At 38.5% G+C, this 22,798-nt stretch overlaps 2 protein-coding genes across 2 annotated transcripts; one reads left to right on the top strand and one right to left on the bottom strand.

Annotated features, from left to right (window-relative positions):
* LOC109230399 lies at positions 4,915–6,841 on the top strand. Its single transcript, XM_019395909.1, has 5 exons — positions 4,915–5,661; positions 5,767–5,967; positions 6,103–6,227; positions 6,305–6,416; positions 6,541–6,841. Exons 1-4 carry the CDS (start codon positions 5,644–5,646, stop codon positions 6,375–6,377), a joined length of 417 nt encoding a protein of 138 aa, XP_019251454.1. The 5' UTR covers positions 4,915–5,643; the 3' UTR covers positions 6,378–6,416; positions 6,541–6,841.
* On the bottom strand, positions 20,320–22,555 carry LOC109228672 (1-aminocyclopropane-1-carboxylate oxidase). Its single transcript, XM_019393833.1, has 4 exons — positions 22,322–22,555; positions 21,809–22,035; positions 20,975–21,308; positions 20,320–20,889 (listed from the first exon to the last, which is right to left on the bottom strand). The coding sequence occupies exons 1-4, from the start codon at positions 22,424–22,426 to the stop codon at positions 20,593–20,595; spliced, it is 963 nt and encodes a 320-aa protein (XP_019249378.1). The 5' UTR covers positions 22,427–22,555; the 3' UTR covers positions 20,320–20,592.

The following is a 22,798-nucleotide window of genomic DNA, read 5'->3' as shown; positions in this document are numbered from 1 at the left end:
ACACACACACACCCTTTCTTTTTTCTTTCCCTCTATTTTTCCTTATCTACTCTCTCTCACTCAAACCTCCTCTCTCCCTCCCCCCACCCAACCTGCCCGCTGCCATCACCGACGACGCCCTAGCCCGTGCAGCACCAGCTCCTTTTTTGGCGACCCTCCACTGCCAGGTAGGTTTCCCTCACCCTCCTTTGTTTTTTTTTTTTTTTTTTTTTTTGAAATACACTGCTTTTGTTTAATTGCTCCTAGTTTGAGTTGTAAAATCTATGACTATTGTTAGTAGCTAAGTTAAAGTTATATGTTAGTAATTTAGAGAAAGTTATATGTTGGTAATTTAGAGAAAGTTATATGTTGGTAATTTAGGGTTATATGTTAAAGTTATATGTTGCTAAATTAAAGTTATATATTGATAATTTAGAGTTATATGTTGGTAAATTACCTACTAATTTGGGGTTAACATTACCAAGTTGGGGATAATTTTACTAAATAATTATGCTAACTAATTTGTAGAGTTCTTACACATATAGAAATTCATCTCGTTTGATTATATTGGGGAGGGTACTAATTTTAAGAGGAGAAAGCATGAAGAATCTACTAAAGCTCTTAGCGCTAGTTGGCTACTTTTGGCAATATGTCTTACTCCTAACTTTTTTAATATCTTTTGACTTTCATGGAATTAAGCTAATTAGTTGAAATCTATTTTCATTTTCATCCATTAAACTCTTTTGCTCGTATAAGCCAAAAACTAGTAATTCCGCCAATAATTAAAGATTAAAAAATAATGCTAGTAATTACGCTAATAATTAAAGAGTAAAAATTAATTCAACTGAACCATAATTTTAATTATTCTTCATTTTTTGTTGACAAATATTTTAGAATTTCTATATATGTAGATTTTTTTTTTAAATAGCTTTTTTTCTTTGTTTGGGTAATTATATTTGTTATTCAATGCTCTTGTTAAATAGTAGTAGTATTATATTGACATAACTCACATACAAAATGAAACAACATTTAACCTTTCAAAATAAGAACCTTTAAATGAAATAGTATTTTTGTGTAGATGAAATTTGGGCATCGTAGATGGATGTATGATTGGAATCATCAAAACTGTACGGGGTTGCAGGATAAATTTATGTATGGGAATTCTAGCTTTATTGCTAAAGCAAATACACTTGATGATTTTCTTATCGAAAAGGACAATTAGGTGCCCCTGTGTGAAATGAAAGTGTCTTAAGTTACTGATGTCTGATATTGTTACGATTCATTTGTATAAGAAGAGGTTTATAAAAAATTATTATGTGTGGACTGTGCATGGGGAGAGTCATGCTAGTGTAGATGATGTTCATTTTCAGAACTCATCTGGTGGTAAAGAAGGTAGTCCCATAGCGGAGATTATTAATGTTGAAAATTCTAGATTTAATAAAATGATGAGGGATGCTTTTGAGATGTACCCTGAGGCTCAATCCAAACCAAATGATGAGGCTAAAAACTTCTTCAAACAATTATAGGAAGCTATTTGTCCGCTTTATGAAGGGGCAATGCATTCCAAGTTGTCTGTTGCAGTTAGATTACTAAGTATTAAATCGAATAATTCTATTTCTCAAGCAGACATGGATTCTATCATTGGCCTTATGAATGAACTTAATGCGACCAAGATTCTTGCCCAAAGATTTTTACACGGCAAAGAAATTGATTTTCAAGTTGAGTCTTTAATCGGAGATGATTGATTATTGTGAGAAAGGTTGCATGTTATTCTATAAGGTTGATGCAGCTGTAGAAAATTATAAATTTTGTAACCAGCCACGTTACAAAGAAGCCACAAATGCTAAATAGAAGAAGGTTTCAATAAGACGATGCACTACTTACCCCTTATACTACGGTTAAAGAGGTTGTATGCATCAATGAGTTCCGCTCCTCATATGAGATGACATTATGAACATAGAAGGCCAGATGGTGTGCTATGTCATATGTCAGAAGTAGAAGCATGGAAATATTTTGATAGGGTGTTCCCAGACATTGTCGGTGAACTGAAAAATATTAGGATGGGATTATGTGCTAATGGATTCACTCCATTTATAGTGTCTGCTGCACCATATTCATGTTGTCCAGTATTTGTTACGCCGTATAATCTGCCACCCGAATTTTATATGACAAATCAATATTTGTTTCTAACTTGTATTGTTCCAGGTTCACGCAATCCAAAAAAAAAATTGATTGATATATACATGCAACCCTTAATTGATGAGGTGAAGTTATTGTGGCATGAATGTATGGAAACATATGATGTATCAACTAAGAAAAACTTCAAATTCCGTGCTGCTTTGATGTGAACTATAAATAATTTTTCTGCTTATGAAATGATGTCCGGATGGTCAACTGCCGGAAAGTTAGCCTGTCTGACTTGTATGGAATTCACAAAGGCATTCCCTTTGAAACATGGAGGCAAGAACACATGATTTGACTGTCATAGCGTCTTCTTGCTAATGAATCATGATTTAGGAGAAATACTAGTGCATTTATGAAGAACCAAACCGATTTTGAGGAGCCACCGCATGTCTTGTCGCCTGAAGAGATTTGGAACAAAGTTATGAATCTACCTAAGGTAACAGAGTATTCATTTCCTGATAAGAAACCGGGGTACGGTATAACACACAACTGGACAAAATAGAGCATTTTTTGGGAGTTACCTTATTGGAAGCACAATCTTCTTCAGCATAATCTTGATGTCATGCATATTGAGAAGAAAGTTTTTGATAACTTGTTTAATACTGTGATGGATGTAAGCAACAAGATAAAAGATAACTTGAAGGTCAAGATAGATTTGAAAGAATATTGTAGGCGGGTTGAGTTGTACTTGGCATACTTGAACAACAAGATTCAAAAGCCTAAGGCCAGCTACACATTCACTTTGAATGAAAGAAGAGAGATTTGTGATTGGGTTAATAATTTGAGGATGCCTGATGGGTATGCATCAAACATATCTAGGTCTGTTGACATGAAAGAAGGGAAATTGACATCTATGAAAAGCTACGATTGTCACATTTTCATGTAATCTTTGATGCCTATTGCATTCAATGCTTTGCCTGATAGAATATGGAAGCTCATCAATGAGATATGCTTTTTTTTCAAGGAGTTATGCTCTAGCACATTGAGGGCGGAGAACCTAGCTTACATGGATAGTAACATTCGCTTAACTTTAAACAAGTTGGCAAAAGTTTTCCCACTTAATTTTTTCGATGTCATGGAACATCTTCCAATTAACCTTGCGCAAGAGGCACGACTAGGAGGTCCAATTCAATGTAGATGGATGTATCCCTTCGAGAGGTAATTATCTTTAATCAATTATCCTTACATATTTTAGTTTAATATTATTTCATCTCAAAATCGTGCTATGTAGGATGATAGGAAAATCTAAGCGGACCATGAAAAATAGATCAAGGATTAAGGGATCGATATGTAAGGTATATCTGTCTATACAACGTCTTATTTCTGTTCATATTATTTTGAACTTGATGTGCCATATTTAAGAGATAGACTTGATCGGTATGATGATGGTGGCAATGCCAATCCATTGGCACCACCCTTTTCCATATTCAATCAACCTAGAAAAGGTAGTCCATAACGTAGTCCAACACAATTTTTGACTGAGACGGAGCTAAAGTCAGCTACAACACATGTTCTACTAAATTGTTCTAAAATCCAACCTTATTATACGTAAATGTACATTTATATTACTGACTTATATTCAATCTTAATTATCAATCATTTTAACTAATGAAAAGTTTCAAATATGTCGGACAGTTGGTTTGTAGGCACATATGGGCATGAGCATGTTTATTCTATGTTTGCATAATGTTTTAAACACTTTTTAAGTATTAACGAAGTTTCTTTCAATGCAAATTATTATCAGGTGTACGTACTTTTTAGTTTCTAATTAACTGTTATATATTGGGTTCGATCTAGGTTCATAATTCAGATAATGGCATAAATGATCCATTTTTGTATGACATCGCTTTGGGACCTAGTCCTAAGGTCAGAATGATGTCTAAGTACTCCCTCAATGAGTACAAGTTTCATATAGAAGAATGGTCCAAAGCCAAAAAAACTAATAATAGTGGTGTGTGTGTGTGTGTGAAAGCTGATGGTGATGTTGATTATTATGGTGTGCTTCAACAGATATTAGAACTCGAGTATAGTGTTGGTTGGCCGAAGAAAAAGTTAGTACTCTTTCAGTGTAAATTGTATGATCTAACACCTACTAGGGGTACAAAGGTGCATCCGCGATATAAAATAGTTGAAATAAAGCATACGGGGAGATATAGACTCTATGACCCATTTATCATAGCACAAAATGTGAAACATGTGTATTACGGACCTTATCCTTTGTGCAAGAAGAATGCTGCATGGTGGGTAGTGATAAAACTCGTGGGTAGAGTTGATGTCGATGATGCATTAGATGTAGCGTACCAGAATGACATTATCAAATATTGAAGCAATTGTGGATGATGAACTAGCAGGTGAATTGCAGGATAGTGAAGGCCTTTATGAGGAATTCGAGCCTTCAGTCCTTAGATCAAATCAAAGAGATTATGAGGAAGGAACGTCCACGGTAAACGAGGATGGAGATTCAAGTGATGAACATGAAGCAAGCGAGGATAACGAATTATATGATGAAAATGAAAAAAGTGATGATGAAAATGAATATGATCAATATGAAGAAAGCGATGAGAATTGAGTTGTTTGTGTGTTTTATAACTTGTTTGATTTCTCATGTTATTTCTTTATATTTATATCATGTTGGACTTTATATATGTTCTTTTTTAAATTGTTATAATATGTAAAAGATTTGCTTTATATTATTACTTATTGATTTTGATTATTACTATATTTTCTTTTACTTAATTTGCACAAATGGCTTCTAAGGGTAAAGAACTGAAATAATCTAAGAAGAAAAAATATACTTTGCCATCCACGAGTGATCACATTCCTCCACACAAGCCTAGGATGAGTCCTCCTCCTAGTTTTCCTCGTTCATCTCAGTCGACGACTGCATTACCACCTGAGTTTTTCAGAGTCCCCCCCTCCCCCCGGGTAGCACAATACAGTACTATTCCATGCCGACCCAGGGTGGTTCGGCCTCCACTACTATTAATTTTGTTCCCACGCCTAATTTGCCACATTTGAGTCCTAATTTCCTTGCTAGTCAGCATGATGGCTCACCATTTATTCCATCCTAGGGCGGGCATGATGGTTCATCTTTTGTGCCTCCATCATCGTCCACTCCATTATCATCTCCATCATCATCTACTCCTAAGATATCTAGACTTGATATTGGAGGATCCTAGGCAGCTACATCCCCATCTACTAGTATTGCTTCAGTTGCTCCTTCACGGAGACAGTATGCTAGTGGGACTGTAGAGTACGATCATATGCATCGATTGATTAGCATACCCCATGGGGACGGGTAAGTACTTAATTTTTAATTATTAGAATAAAATCTACATATATTTAAAGAATGTTTATTTTACATACTATGCAAGTTTTTGCCATTCTTTCAGGCCACACATATGGTTGTGGAAGCAATGAAGTCTTTTTCCATGGCCGTGGAATTCATGGAAAGAGATTACATACCAAATCAGAGTGAATATGTGGCTTCAATTTATGGTACGAATAAATATAATTTATATAATATTTATTGTGTTCGTCTAACTTTTATCTTTAATTTATATAATATTTATTATGTTCGTCTAATATTTATCTTAATTGCAGACTAAGTGTGTATGGCAGCCTCAACATGAAAATTCGGTGAATGAAAATTTCGAGAAGAGAGCTCGGAAAAGGATTAAAGATACTCACTTTGTTGCTCGAAAAGGTGGGAGCAGACCTTTGTGGTTACATGAAGATGTCTGGTCTCAACTATTGGCGAAGTGGAATACCGAAGAATGGAAGCAGAGGAGTGAACAGGCGAAGGTAAACAAAGCCTCCAGTAAGAGTGGCTATTAGTTTTGCGGCCATCGATTGAGATTGGCAATTTATTTATGAAATTTTACTTAGCTTTACTTAAATGAGATTCAAGTAATAAACTCATATTTTTTATTTTGAAAGGAAAAGGCAGATGGGGAAGATGTGTCTCATGCTACTATCTTTGAGGAGACACATAAGAAAAAGAAGAAGAAGAAGAAAAAGGATGGTACAAGAGAAGCATGTGTCGAACCGCGTTCATCAGAGATGTAAGATTCTAACAGTACTACCTTTATTCTTGGTTAAGATTAATTCATTTATATAATATTTGTCAACAACAATTCAGGAAGGGTATCACAGAAGAATGGAGGAATAGCAACAAACTCAGCCCAATTCTCAGCCGACGCCCGAAGATATGACTTCGATATGGACACAGGCAGCCGGTGGAGTAAATAAAGGTATAAAATATTTTAGTAATTTTTTTAGATATGACTTTGTTTTAATATTATTTTGCACAAATTGTATGCTTCTTCTCTTGCTCATTTAACTATATATTTTAATTTTTCATGAAAATAAATAAAGGTAGAGTTTACGGAGTTGGAGTGCAGCCATCGTCCAGTCGTCCAACCGCATTAATTAGTCATGCTTCTGCTTCACTCGAAGAAATTGAGACAACGCGGACGCACATCAATGAATTATCTCAACAATGGAATATTGCTCAGGAAACAATAAATATGATGCGGACATTTATGGCACACCATAGAAAACAACCTAGGATGGAAGAATCTAACAATGAGGAGACCGAAACCGACGATGATCGGTAGTAATTTTGAATGTAATATGAGTTTAGACATTATTGGTTTCGGCTTGGTTGAGTTTACACTTGGATTATGTGTTTTAGACTTGAATATCATTTGGTTGAAGTTTTTATACTTTAATGTGTTATGATAAATGCGTTTAGACTTGTTTGAAAGTGTTGTATAGATTGATAGTTTGATATTTGATATTTTGTGTTCAATTGTTTGAGCAATTGTGACACATATTAGGTTGAATGGTTGGTTTTGAATTGCAGGTGGTATAGCTTAAAATGCATCAGAATTTTGCTGAAAAATTACAGATTTTCCGACTGATTTTCAAATACTTTGGTCAGAAAAATTAACAAGGAATTTCCAGTTTAACGACTGAAGTGGTCGGAAAAATTAATTATATATTAATTTAATTTTAATTTTTCCGACTGATTTGGTCGGAGATTATGAATTTAATTTAAATTAAATATTAAAATTATCGACCAAATCGGTCGGAACTGTCAAAAAATTATTAATACTTATTTTAAAATATGCGACCGATTCGGTCGCAAAATTACCGACCGTTTTGGACGCGAAATTCAAATTTATCTGGTCGCCCAGTTTTTCCTTCTTTGCGACTGTTTTGTTTGCAAATTTTCTGTAATGACCCGGCTGGTCGTTTTGAGTATTTTTGCCCCTATCCCCTATATTGCCTCTTTTGTGTTATATTGTGGTTGCGTGACTTGCCGTGGTGCTTGGCTTCGGTTCGGGAGAGTTTCAGAGTGAAAGGGAACATATAGTCCCTAAGTTGGAATTTTAAGTTGTATGAGTTGACCATAGTTTGACTTTTATGAAGATTAATCCAGAATAGATTTTTGATGGTTCCAATAGCTCCGAATAGTGATTTTGGTCGTAGGAGCGTGTCCGTGTGTTTATTTGGAGGTCCGTAGGTCGTTTCGGCGTGAATTGGCGAAAGTTGGAAAATGGATGATTTTGGAAAGGTTGATTGGGAGTTGACTTTATTGATATTGGGATCGGATCCCGATTCCGGAAGTTGGAATAGGTCCTTAATGTCACTTATGACTTGTGTGCAAAATCTAAAGTCATTTAGAGTTGTTTTGGTAGGAATCAGTTGTAGTTTTGGAATTCTGGAGTTCATAAGTTTCTTAGGCTTGAATCGACACGCGATTCGTGATTCTAGTGTTTTATGATGTTATTTGACGCGTCGAGCGTGTTCGTATGATGTATTACTGAAGTTCTGATTTTTCTTAGTTCTGGTTTCCTTCTACGCGTTCGTGAAGGTGTTCCCACCTTCGAGTAGAGTCTTCAGAGATTGCTGGAGGTTTACCGTTCGCATCCATGAAGAAGGACACACGTTCGCGAAGGGTCACTACATTGTTCACTGCGATCATGGACTGCGATCCGCATTCGCGAAGAGGAAAGGCTGCCTTGGTCGAGTTCTGAGATGCGAGCCTGGGTTGACTTTTAATTCTTTGTAAAGATCGTAATTTCATTGTTTGAATTAGTTTTCTATAGTTATATTTATAGTATGAAATCATTTTGGCTAGATTCGAGCCTTTCGGAGTTGGATAATTGAGGGAAAGGCCTACTAGTGGATTGATTTAGCGTGGTTTCAGGTAAGTGGCTTGTCTAACCTTGCGTGGGGGAATTACCCATTAGGATTGGTGATGTTTGTGATAATTGTGATGTGTAAAAGCTGTGTACGCAAGGTGGCGAGTGTGTACACGGGCTAAAAGTTAAAATTACCGTTTTTAGCTATGTAAATTCCTTTCATGCCTTAATTGAATTACCTTAACATGTTATAGTCATCGTTTTTAGTCTAAATTCATATGTCTACTAGTCTTATCTCTTAATTGCTAATTGCCCTACATGTTTAGTTGACGTTCTTGTTTCATTTATTCAGTATGCATTATTTACTATTGAATTCTTTACTTGAAATTGCTATTATTAGAATATCTTGTTGTTGAAATTGGTATTGAGTTGCAAAGGCCATGATTCCTATTGAGGCAAAGTCTTAAGTTGTGAAATATCATTCTATTGAGTTATTCTTCGGTTTTTATTGTTGAGACTTCCTGTACATTGTGGTCGAGCCGTGGGCTTCTAATAATGAAATTCTGTTATTGTTTGGTTTCTTTGGCAAGTTATGATATTTGGCACTTGAGGTGCGATTTGTGATACGTTGTGATATTGATACGCATGTTGTGATATAAGGCCTGGGTGTTGAAACGCATGCGCTGTGATAAGGTGGGCTTGATACGCGTGACTAGTAGGGGAACTACTAGAATCCATGTGTGTGATAAGGTGGTCTAAAACGCGGCATGCTATTTCGGGAAAATTGATTTTCAAAACTAAATGTAAAGGCTCCCGCGGTGATATAAGGAAAAATTGTGATTTATTTTTATGATTTGAGACTACGAGGCGGTATATCTGTAGTGACTCTTATTGACATTTCCCCACTCTTTTGCACTTGTCATTGATTGTTCTTTCCTTAGTATATTATCAATTGTCTTTTCTGTGTGTTTCATTATTAGCTTTAGTTCTGTGTAGCTAACCTTGATATGCTATTCGTTGATTCAATTTCATTACTGTCATTATTACACTGCCTGTATTGGTACAGTCTTTTATTTATTTTTGTAGGGCCCTGACCTGACCTGTCACTAATCTACCGAGGTTAGGCTTGACACTTACTAGGTACCGTTGTGGTATACTAATGCTACTCCTATGCACATCGTTTTGTGAAGATCCAGGTACTACTTACCAGCCCAGGCACTAACTCGGATTCTATTGCGGAGACTTCAAGGTATACCTGCCTGCATCCGCAGGCTTCGGAGTCCCTCTTCTCTCTAGATATCTTTATTCATTATTATTTATATATAGAAATGATGTATAGGATTATCCAGTATTTCTACTTAGAGCTTGTGACTTGTATTTCGTCGAGTCTCGGGATTGGTATAAGCTGAGTTGTAACGTTATTTTATACAATTTTTGAGTTTGAGACTTATATTTATGAATTATTCAGTTATTCCGCTTGTTTGTTAGGCTTACCTAGTCTAAGAGACTAGGTGCCGTCACGACATCCTACGGAGGGAAATTTAGGGTCGTGACAAGTTGATATCAGAGCTCTAGGTTCATAGGTTTTATGAGTCACAAGCAGGATTAGTAGAGTCTCGTGGATCGGTACGGAGACGTTTGTACTTATCTTTGAAAGGCTATGAAACTATTAGGAAAAGCTTCACTTCTTTGATTCCTTATCGTGCGAAATTGTTTACTTCGGAATTCTAAATTTTTGCCTTTCTATTCTCTCACAGATGGTGAGGACACGCATAGTCGGATTGGATGACCAGACACTCGCATCCCCTGCTAAAGCCGCGAGAGGTCGGGGCCGGGGTAGAGGCCGATGACGTCCACGTGGTGCAGCCAGAGCACCTGCACGAGTTGCTATAGAGGAGCCACCAGTAGCTCCATGTGGAGAGCATGCACCTGAGAGGCCTGTTACTGCCCCAGCACTTCAGGAGACTCTCGCCCAGTTTCTGAGCATGTTTGGCACTTTAGCTTAGGCAGGGTTGATCCCACTTGATCATGCCAGATCTCAGGCCGAGGGAGGAGCATAAACTCCCGCCGCCCACACCATAGATCAGCGATCCAGGTTGACCAGGTCCTACAGATCATACCAGTACAGCTGGTTGCCCCAGTTCAGACCGATGTTAGGGCAACATTTTCTGAGGGGGAGCAGCTCAGGCTCGAGAGGTACTAGAAGTACCACCATCCTACTTTCAGCGGTTTGGCGTTAGAGGATGCCTACGGGTTTCTTGAGGAGTGCCACAGTATCCTCCGTACTATGGGTATTGTGGAGTCTAGTGGGGTTGCTTTCACTACGTTCCGGCTTAATGGAGCGGCTTATCAGTGGTGGCGAGCGTATGGGTTGGGTAGTCCAACCAAGGCAGCTTCACTCACCCGTGCTCAGTTCTCATATATGTTCTTGAGGGAGTTTGTTCCCAGAGTCCCAGAGATGCATGGCGCGCAGAGTTTGAGCAATTGCGCAAGGGTTCTATGATCGTATTGGAGTATGCAGTCCAGTTCAATGATTTGTCCAGGCATGCACCAGCCTTGTTTACTACTGTTAGAGAGCGAGTCCGTTGATTTATCGAGGGGCTCAACCCTGGTATCTGATTCAGCATGGCCCGAGAGCTGGATATGGACATCACATACCAGCAGGTAGTGGAGATCGCTAGGAGATTGGAGGGTATGTGGGCCCGGGATAGAGAGGAGAGGGAGGCCAAGAGTCCTCGAGATTCTGGCACATATAGTGGTGCCCGTGCCCCAGTTGCAGCCCGTTATGGTGGGGGCTATGTGAGCCGCCCTATTCATTCAGCATTTCCAACTTCCAGCGGTATTCCAGCCACTCTTAAGCCTCAGGTTCCCTATTATGCACTGCCATTGTCTAGTGTATCTCCTGCACGGGGTGCTTTTAGCAGTCAGTCCAGCCGTTCAGGCCCGAGCCAGTCACATCTGCCACATCTTTCGATATCTTGTTTTAAGTGTGGTGACACTCGTCATATGGTGATGGATTGCCCCAGACTCAGGAGGGGTCCACCTCCACAGACTACTCAGGCTTCGCGTATTCCACCAGGTCCTCAGGCCATGGTTACCACACTAGTTGCCACTCCACCTGTACAGCCAGCCAGAGGAGGAGGTCGGGCAGGTAGAGGTCGGCCTAGAGGGGGAGGCCAGGCTAGATATTATGCTCTTCCTGCTAGAATGGAGGCAGTTGCATCCAACTCAATTATCACAAGTATTGTTCTGGTTTGTCATAGAGATACATTAGTCTTATTTGATCTAGGCACCACTTATTCCTATGTGTCATCTTACTTTGCTCCATATTTGGGTGTATCCGTGATTCTTTGAGTTCTCCTGTCTATGTGTCCACACCTGTGGGAGAATCTATTATATTGTTGATCGTGTATATCGATCGTGTTTAGTTGTTCTTGGTGGTTTTGAGACCAGAGCCGATCTATTGTTGCTCAGTATGGTAGATTTTGATATTATTTTGGGCAGGACTAGTTGTCGCCCTATCATGCTATTCTCGATTTTCATGCCAAGACCGTGACGCCGGCTATGCTAGGTTTTCCTCGGATAGAGTGGAGGGGTGCATTAGATTACGTTCCTAGCAGGGTTATCTCATTTCTAATGGCTCAGCATATGGTTGAGAAAGGGGTTAATGCTTATCTAGCCTTTGTGAGGGATGTCAGTGTTGATACTCCTACCGCGGAGTCAATTCTGGTAGTGAGGGACTATCCAGATGTATTTCTAGTGGATCTTCCCGGTATGCCACCCGATAGAGATATCGACTTTGGTATTAATTTATTATCGGGCACTCAGTCCATTTCTATTCTGCCATATCGCATGGCCCTAGCAAAGTTGAAAGAATTAAAGGAGAAGTTACAAAATTTGCTTAATAAGAGCTTCATTCGGGCCAGTGTGTCACGTTGGGGTGCTCCGGTCTTGTTTGTAAAGAAGAAGAATGGTTCTATGCGCATGTGTACTGATTATCTCCAGTTGAACAAGGTTACAGTGAAGAATAGGTAATCATTGCCATGCATTGATGACCTATTTGATAAGCTACAGGGTGCCAGAGTGTTCTCTAAGATTGACTTGCGTTCAGGCTATCATCAGTTGAATATTCGGGAGCCAGATATCCCGAAGACTGCCTTCAAGACTCGGTATGGTCATTACGAGTTCCTTGTGATGTCTTTTGGGCTGACCAATGCCCCAGCAATATTCATGCACTTGATGAACAATGTATTTTAGCCCTATCTTGACTCATTTGTCATTGTGTTTATTGACGACATTCTGGTGTACTCCCAGAGCCGGGAGGATCATGAGCAACACTTAAGGAGCATGCTCCAGACCTTGAGAGAAAAGAAGCTATATGCAAAATTTTCGAAGTGTGAGTTCTTGCTTTATTTGGTGGCATTTTTGGGTCATGTAGTTCGAGCGAGGGAATCAAGGTGGATCCGAAGAAGATTGATGCAGTGCAGAGTTGGACCAGACCATCTTCACCCACTAAGATCTGGAGTTTCCTTGGTTTGGCAGGGTATTACCGCTGATTTGTAGAGGTTTTCTCATCTATTGCAGCACCTATAACTAGATTGACCTAGAAGGGTGCTCCGTTCAGGTGGACCAAGGAGTATGAGGAGAGCTTTCAAAATCTCAAGAAAGCTTTGACTATAGCCTTAATGTTGGTTTTGCCTACGGGTTCAGGGTCTTATACTGTGTACTATGACGTGTCGCGTATTTGTCTTGGTGCGGTGTTGATGCAGAACGGTAGGGTGATTGCCTACGCGTCTAGATAGCTGAAGGTGTATGAGAAGAACTATCATGTCCACAACCTTGAGTTAGCAGCTATTGTTCATGCCTTGAAGATTTGGCAGCACTATTTGTACGGTGTACCTTGTGAGATCTATACCGAGCACTGGAGTCTACAAAATCTGTTCAAATAGAAGGATCTTAACTTGTGTCAGCGGAGGTGGTTAGATTTTCTTAAGGACTATGATATCGGCATTCTGTATCACCCCTGGAAGGCCAATGTGGTGGTCGATGCCTTGTGTCGCAAGGCAGAGAGCTTGGGCAATTTAGCATATCTACCGACATCGGAGAGGCCATTAGCATTGGATGTTCAGGCCTTGGCCGACCAGTTTGTTAGACTGGAAGTTTTAGAACCAAGTCGAGTTTTGGATTGTGTGGTTTCTCTGTCTTCCCTATATGATCGTATCAGAGAGTGTCAGTATGACGACTCCCATCTTCTTGTCCTCAAGGACACGGTTCAACACGGCGATGCCAATGAGGTCACTATTGGAGAGAACAGTGTGTTATGGATGAAGGGCAGTCTATGTGTGCCCAATGTAGATGGTTTGCGTGAGTTGATTCTCTAGGAGGCTCACAGTTCGTGGTGCGACATTCATCCGGGTGCCGCCAAGATGTATCAGGACTTAAGGCAGCACTATTTGTGGAGGAGAATGAAGAAGGACATAGTGAAGTATGTAGCTCGGTGCCTAAATTGTCAGCAGGTGAAGTATGAGCATCAACGACCAAATGGATTACTTCAGAAGCTAGAGATTCCAGAGTGGAAATGGGAGCGGGTTACTATGGATTTTGTTGTTGGGCTCCCACGGACTCAGAGGAAGTTTGATGTATTTTGGGTGATTGTGGATAGGTTGACCAAGTCATCTCATTTTATTCTAGTAGTGACTACTTATTCCTTAGAGCAGCTGGCTAAGGTTTATATTCGCGAGATTGTCAGGCTTCATGGCGTGCCGATTTACATAATCTCTGATCGGGGTGCACAGTTTACATCACGGTTCTGGAGGGCGGTACAGTATGAGTTAGGCACGCAGGTTGAGTTGAATATAGCATTTCACCCTCAAACGGATGGACAGTCCGAGCGCACTATTCATATATTGTAGGATATGCTCCGCAAATGTGTGATGGAGTTTGGGGGTTCTTGGGATCAGTTCTTTCCGCTTGCGAAGTTTGCCTACAACAACAGCTACCAGTCGAGCACTCAGATGGCCCTGTATAAGGCTTTGTATGGTAGATGTTATCGGTCTTCGATGGGTTAGTTTGAGCCGAGTGAGGCTATTGGGTACATACTTAGTTCATGATCTTTGAAAAAAGGTAAATTGATACAAGATCAACTTTGTACAGCCCAATCTAGACAGAAGATTTATGTGGATCGGAAGGTTCGCGACGTTGCATTCATGGTTGGGGAGCGAGTCTTGCTCCAAGTTTCGCCCATGAAGGGTGTTATGACGTTTGGGAAGAAGGGCAAGTTGAGCCCTAGGTATATCGGGCCTTTTGAGATTCTTGAGAGGATTGAAGAGGTTTCCTACAGGCTTGCGCTACCACACAGTCTAGCTGCAGTTCATCTATTATTCCATGTTTCTATGCTCTTGAAGTATCACAGTGATCTGTCTCATGTGTTAGATTTTAGCTCAGTCCAGTTGGACAAGGATTTGTCTTATGTTAAGGAGCCGGTGGCCATTTTGGACAGGCAAGTTCGAAAGTTGAGGTCGAAGAACATTGCTTCAGTGAAGGTTCAGTGGCGGGGTCAACCAGATGAGGAGGCGACTTGGGAGACCGAGCATGATATGTGTAGCTGTTATCCTCATCTTTTCACCACCTCAGGTACGTCTCTATACTCGTTCGAGGATGAATGTTTGATTTAAGAGGGGGAGGATGTAATGACCCGGCCGGTCGTTTCGAGTATTTTAGCCCCGATCCCCTATGTATTGCCTCCTCTATGTTATATTGTGGTTACGTGACTTGCCGAGGTGCTTGGCTTCGGGTTCGAGAGAGTTTCGGAATGCAAGGGGACACATAGTCCCTGAGTTGGAAGTTTAAGTAGTACGAGTTGACCATGGTTTGACTTGGGTGAAGACGACTCCAGAATGGATTTTTGATGGTTCTAATAGCTTCGTTTAGTGACTTGGTCTTAGGAGCGTGTCCTGATATCGATTTGGAGGTCCGTAGGTCATTTCGGCGTGAATTGGCGAAAGTTGGAAAATGAAGGATTTTGGAAAGTTTGTTCGGGAGCTGACTTTATTGATATCGGGATCGGATCCCGATTCCGGGAGTTGACTCACGCATTTGGTCTACACGTTCCCGAGAAGGGCTTCGCGATCGCGAAGCTTGGAGCTTTTGTCATCGCGTTCGCGAGTGGATTCTCGCATTCGCATAAGAGGAAATCTGGGCAGTGACTTTTTGTGCTTCGCGAACGCGAAGCATTTTCTGCGTTCGCGAAGAAGGAATCACTGGGCAGCATACTTAAGTTTCAAATCAAGGGTTTATTTCATATTTCACATTTTGGACGTAGAGAGCTCGGTTTGAGGCAAATTTTCGGGAGATTTTAAGAAAGATCATTGGGGTATGAATTCCTAAATCGATTTTGGTTAAATTACACGAATGTATCACTCATTTTAAACTTCTAATTAGGGATTTGAGTTGGAAAATTGGGGAAAAATGGTAGAAAATTCTTAAGCTAAAAATTGAGGATTTGAAAGGAGATTTGAGGTCGGATTTGAGAAATTCTTGTATGGTTGGATTCGTTATCCAATGGGTATTCGGTTTTTGTAATTTTGGTTGGGTTTTGAGATGTGGTCTCGGGTTGACTTTTTAATTCGTCGTAAAGATCGTAATTTCATTGTTTGAATTAGTTTTCTATAGTTAAATTTTTAGTATGAAATCGTTTTGGCTAGATTCGAGCCTTTTGGAGTTGGATATTTGAGGGAAAGGCCTACTAGTGGATTGATTTAGCGTGGTTTCGGGTAAGTGACTTGTCTAACCTTGTGTGGGGGAGTTACCCCTTAGGATTGGTGATGTTTGTGATAATTGTGATGTGTAAAAGTCGTGTACGCAAGGTGGCGAGTGTGTACACGGGTTAAATGTTAAAATTACCGGTTTTTAGCTATGTAAATTCCTTTCATGCCTTAATTGAGGTACCTTAACATGTTATAGTCATCGTTTTTAGTCTAAATTCATATGTCTACTAGTCTTATCTCTTAATTGGTAATTGCTCTACATGTTTAGTTGACGTTCTTGTTTCCTTTATTCCGCATGCATTATTTACTATTGCATTCTTTACTTGAAATTGCTATTCTTAGAATATCTTGTTGTTGTAATTGGTATTGAGTTGCAAAGGCTGTGATTCCTATTGAGGCAAAGTGTTAAGTTTTGAAATATCATTCTATTGAGTTATTCTTCGATTTTTATTGTTGGGATTTCGTGTACATTGTGGTCGAGCCGTGGGCTTCTAATTATGAAATTCTGTTATTGTTTGGTTTCTATGGCAAGTTGTTATATTGGGCACTTGAGGTGCGATTTGTGATACGTTGTGTTATTGATATGCATGTGGTGGTATAAGGTCTGGGTGTTGAAACGCATGCGCTAAGATAAGGTGGGCTTGATACGCGTGGCTAGTAGGGGAACTACTAGAAGCCATGTGGTGTGATAAGGTGGGCTAAAACGCGGGATGCTCTTTCTGGAAAAATGATTTTCAAAACTAAATGTAAAGGCTCCCACGGTGATATAAAGGAAAAATTGTGATTTATCTTTGTGATTTGAGATGACGAGGTAGTACATCAGTAGTGACTCTTGTTGACATTTCCTCGTTCTTTTGCACTTGTCATTGATCGTTGTTCCCTTAGTATATTATTAATTATCTTTTCTCTTTGTTGCACTATTGGGTTTAGTTCTATGTAGCTAACATTGATATGTTATTCGTTGTTTTAATTTCATTACTGTCATTATTACACTGCCTACATTGGTACAATCTTTTATTTATTTCCAATAGAGCCCTGACCTGACCTGTCACTATTCTACCGAGGTTAGGCTTGGCACTTACTGGGTACCGTTGTAGTGTACTACTGCTACTCTTCAGCGCATCTTTTTGTGCAGATCCAGGTATTGCTTACTAGCCCAGGCACTAGTTGGGATTCTACTGTGAAGACTTCAAGGTATACCTGCCGGCGTCCGCAGGCTTCGGAGTCCCCCTTTTCTCTAGATCTCTTTATTCATTATTATTTATATATAGACATGATGTATAGGATTATCCATTATTTCTACTTAGATCTTGTGACTTGTATTTCGCGGGTCTCGAGATTGATATAAGCTAAGTTGTAACGTTATTTTATATAGTTTTTGAGTTTGAGACTTATATTTATCAATTATTCAGTTATTTCGCTTGTTTGCTAGGCTTACCTAGCCATAGAGACTAGGTGCTGTCACAACATCCTACGGAGGAAAATTTTGAGTTGTGACATTTCCGATCATTTTGGTCAAAAAAAATTTGCGACCATCTATATTCCGACTACTTCATTTCCGTTGGAAATCCATCGGAAATAGTTGAATTTCGATCGATTTCCGACGGAAATCGTGGTTGGAATATTGATATTTTCTAGGAGTGAAAGGTTTCAAGTTGAGCAGGCCGAAGACAGAGTACTTGGAGTGTAAGTTTAGTGTTGGGGATCAAGAAGAAGAAGTGGACGTGGAGCTAGATACACAAGTCATCCCCAGGGGAGAGAGTTTCAAATATCCTGGGTCGGTGATACAAAATAACAGGGAGATTGATGAGGATGTCGCACACCGTATTGGAGCGGGTTGGATGAAATGGAGGCTCGCTTCTTGTTTTTGTGTGACAAGAAGGTGCCACCTAGACTTAAGGGCATGTTCTATAAAGCGATAATTAGACCGGCCATGTTGTATGGAGCCGAGTGTTGGGCTAGTCAAGAAATCTCATGTTAAGAAGTTGAAAGCAGCGAAAATGAGGATGTTGAGATGGATGTGTGGGCATGCCAGGAGAGATAAGTTTAAGAACGAGTATATTAAGGACAAGGTGGGCGTGGCGCCTATAGAAGATAAGTTGCTGGAATCGAGGCTGAGATGGTTCGGGCATGTGAAGAGGAGAGACCCTGTAGCCCCGGTTAGGAGGTCTGAGAGGTTGACCATGGCGGGTCAGAGGAGGGGTAGAGGGAGGCCTAAGAAGTAATGGGGTGAGGTGATTAGGTAGGACATGGCGCTACTTCAACTTACCGAGGACATAACCCTCGATAGGAGGGTCTGGAGGTCGAGGATTAGGGTTATGGGTTGATAGGCAGTCTAGAGTTTCGTCTAGGCATCCCATTAGTATTAGTACTAGTCTTGTATTTTTCTATGCCTAGCCCCTTGCTATTTCATATTGTGTTATTAGCAAGACTGAATCTACTTTTATAGTGCCGTATTCTTAGATATCTGTTGTTGCACGTATCTTTATTTGTGCCCTTGTCTAACTACCTAGTTGTTGCTACTGTCTGTTTATTGCTTCATTTTCACTTTTTTTGAACCGAAGGTCTTTCGGAAACAACCTCTCTATCTTCATTAGGTAGGGGTAAGATCTGCGTACACTTCACCTCTCTAAACCCCACTTGTAGAATTTTACTGGGCTTCTTGTTGTTGTAAACAATCTAATATGCAGTGATGCTTGCCTTGGCCTTAAGGTCGCCGTTATTCTTTACTTCCATGAAAAGTAAGCCTAAATAGATGTTGCTACATGACACATTTTGACCTGGAACAGTCAAAATAATATGCGAAGGTATTCAAATTTCGAAAGACAAACAAATTATATTTTGACCGTTATTTTTTATATGCCTTTTAATTACATTATTAATTATTGTGATGTATAGTACTTTTTACGTAATTTTCAAATATTTAAATTTATTTAGAAAAAATAAAAAAATTTATGTCCAAATGTATGGTCAAAATTAAAATATTTGAATCTCGAAAAATATAAAAGAGATTTTTACATGGCTGCTCCCTTTTTAAAAATTATTCTCATAAATGATGTAGTAATCTTTGTTTATTTTAAACTTGGCACATTTTTTTTTATTTTTTTAGCACTTTCACGTTGGTAACTCATTAACTAAGGGATCCCTCTACATTAATATACTTTTATTATATTTTCTTTTCCTTCTCTCTTCCATAATTTTTTTATTCTCTTCCATAAATAACACTTACCCAAATATATCAAAGATTCTGAAAAAAAAAAATATCTAAAAAATAATCCCCTCTTTAATATAAATTTGTCATAATAAATTTAAAAATCCTTTATGTCATGATTTTCTCTTCCTTTTCACTATTTTCTCGCCCTGCCACAAAATTCGATAACTAAATAAAATGAAAGGCTTTAAACGTGATTTTTATACTTTATATATGACAGTAGTATTATATAATATTTAAACCACTACAATGTGCTCTAAATATATATTATTTATATAATAAATATGTGGTGTATTTTATATTATAAAATTTAATATTCCGAATATACGTCGTATAAATTTATCATATTGAGAAAAAGAATCATATACTATGTATATCGAACTAAATAATATTTTACACTAATAATATTTAATTTATACTTCATAATATACTTAGTAAATAAATAAATATTAATGTATTATACAAATTTTATAATATGTGTAACAGGTAAATATTATAAAGATCACTTATTCATCGATGTATACACTATTATACAAGAATTCGCATTTATACCACCAAATAAAATGTTACCACAATTAAAATAGAAAGAAAGTACCAATAAAACCATAATTAATAGCAATTCCATTATTAGATGGGAAACCGAAACCCTTTGGTTTTATATTTAAGGAAATAAACACTTTAGACGCGTGATTGTAGGTAAGAAAGCTTTCTGCTAGAAATATAATTAATTAGTTGTCTTGTATGTAAAATACCTATTGATGCTATGTTTGTGAAATTTTTTCTTAAATTTTATCTATTTATGTTTTTTGCCCTATAATATCACATAAATTGAGACAGAGGGAGTATGAGTAATGAGTTTGTGTGGCCTGAAAAACCTTTTCAAACTTACAGAATTTTCTATGGTTCAATACTTCAATTTGTATAACTTTCAACTTACAGAATTTACATTCTTCACTGTGAATTTCTGAATTTGGCCCGTAAATTCAGTCAATATCACTATGTTCAAAAAGTGAATATATAATTAATATAGGAAACTGAGCTAAAGTTAATTCCATAAGAAGGAATGTAACACTTGCAAATTATTTGTATAATCTCCCTAAAAGGCAGCTTTAATTAGCCAGTTTATTTGAGATACAATCTTTACTACATATATGCAGCAGATCACAATATTTTTGAATAGCTTGATTCCACCACACACAACAAAGAGCAAATAATATATATAGTAGCTAGTTTTAATTTGTAAAACTTCTAAAATGAATAATTTTCTTTTCAAACTCGATCCTTCCTCTCGAATTGGAATTTAAGCAGTTGCAATAAGATCACATTTCACACCAGTTTCCATGGCCTTGATCATGGCTTCAAACCTTGGCTCTTTGGCTTGAAACTTGAGTCCAGCATATAACTTCATATAATCATCAAACACAAACTTTGGATAAACTGCTTTGCTTTCCTCTCCCTCTTTCTCAACCAAAGTTGGTGCTGGAAATATTACTGCATCATTTCCTGGATTGTAGAATGAAGCTAGTGACATCCGAGTCCCGTCTGTTTGTGCAATCACTCTGTGCATCACACTCTTGTATTTCCCATTGGTGATCACCTGATTTTTCATTTAATAAAAAATACCCTATTAGTATTTTTAACTGAATTTAACTTATATATACTGACAGTATAAAAGAACAGACCTCAAGTTGGTCGCCAAGGTTAACGACAATAGAGTGGCGCATAGGAGGAACATCGATCCATTGGCCGTCTTTGAGGAGTTGAAGGCCGCTTACTTTGTCATCTTGGAAGAGAAGGATTATGCCACCAGCATCTGTATGGGCGCGCAGTCCTTTTATTAAATCTGGTTTTGGGCATGGAGGATAGTTGCTAACCTTAGTTCCAAAGTTAGGACCTTTTGTCCCATAAAACACCTTTTTCAGGTAGCCTTTTTCAAGGCCAAGATTTTCACATAGCAAGTCCAGTAACTCCTCTGCCAATTTTTCTAATCTTTTAGCAAAATCTCTCATGACTTCCCTGCATATGATCAATTGGGACAACATTGATAATTAAGAAGCTTTATAAGTAATTTTTATGCTTCTATTCTTTGTCTTGTCTCAATACACATACATGTGGGGAACACCCCCAGAAAATAAAAGAAAAATAGAGGTGCAATGTCTGATGCATGTTCAGTACATTAAAATTGTCCTTTCCTTAAGAACCTCACAGAGATCTTGCACAACTCAAATGTCAGTCCGGTGCACTAAGCTCCCAGCTATGCGGGGGTTCCAAGGAAGGGCCGAACCACAAGGGTTTATTGTACTCAATCTTACCTTACATTTTTGCAAGAGAATGTTTCTACGGCTCAAACTCGTGACCTCCTGGTCACATGGCAGCAACTTTACCAGTTACACCAAGGCTACCCTTCATATCTTAGACAACTATGTTGGAGAAGTTACATACATGTGGGGAAAACTCCACGTGTAAAACTTTATGCACTGACGGTATAAAATATCTATATCAAGTTTAAGTTTTACCTGTATTGATCATCGAGATCAGGTACTTCACAAATGTTAGAAACAGGAAGATGGCGCAAGAAGAAAGTGCTTTCCCAATCAAGATCAGTAACCTCAGCTTGCACAGCTTCAAGACCTTTGCTGGCCACCAATTCTTTAAATCTCTGTTCCATGCACTTCTTGTAATGTCCCTTTGTCAATTTTTCCACTGTATCCATTACTTCATGTGGAATTCCATGGTTCACTAACTGCAATAATCATAATATAAATAAACAAAAACATCAAAATGCAAGATTTCTTACTAGCTAGCTTACTATATTGGCTAGAGTCAAGGCACATCTTTATATACAGAGACCCAATCAGGATTTGAAGTTTCTGGCTTCGAAATTCTAGTCCTTTTAAGTTATTGTATTCAAAATTAATATTCAACCGAATTCTTAAGACAAATACAATTTTGAAACCAAAGCTACTGAGTTCAGCCGAATTGTAAGCTATACTTTAGCTCCCTTACTTACATATGAAAATTATATTTACCTCAAAGAAACCCCAGTTCTCACAAGCATCCTTAATCATTTCCATGGTGTCAGCTCTCTCAGAACCATTGAGCTTTTCCAAGTTGATAATTGGAAAGTTCTCCATATCTTTCTTGGTAAAGTATGTGTGTTTCTAAGTGTGTTAAAAATGTAATACAATAAAATTAATAGAATATGTGAATAGAAAAGATTGAAATGAATAGCTAGAATGTTTGATGCAAAAGAGTGAGGATAGAAAGGGGTATTTATAGGGGAAGATATATACCAAGAAAATAGGAGTTACAATATAAGGAGACTTAAATAATTCTAAGTCTCCTTGAAAAGTCCATGAGTCCAAGTCTACCTTATGATCGGATTTCTGGTCATAGTTCCTTGTTGAACCATCTTACCCTCAAAATGGATGCTTGGGATTAAGACAATAAGAAAAGGACCCATCTTGACCAGAATATAAGGCTCCCATTGGTGGTGGCTGCAGTAG

This window comes from Nicotiana attenuata, chromosome 7, assembly GCF_001879085.1.
Source record: "Nicotiana attenuata strain UT chromosome 7, NIATTr2, whole genome shotgun sequence".
Lineage (NCBI taxonomy): Eukaryota > Viridiplantae > Streptophyta > Magnoliopsida > Solanales > Solanaceae > Nicotiana > Nicotiana attenuata.
Note: the sequence above shows the minus strand (reverse complement) of the source record. Positions and strands in the feature narration are given on the sequence as shown.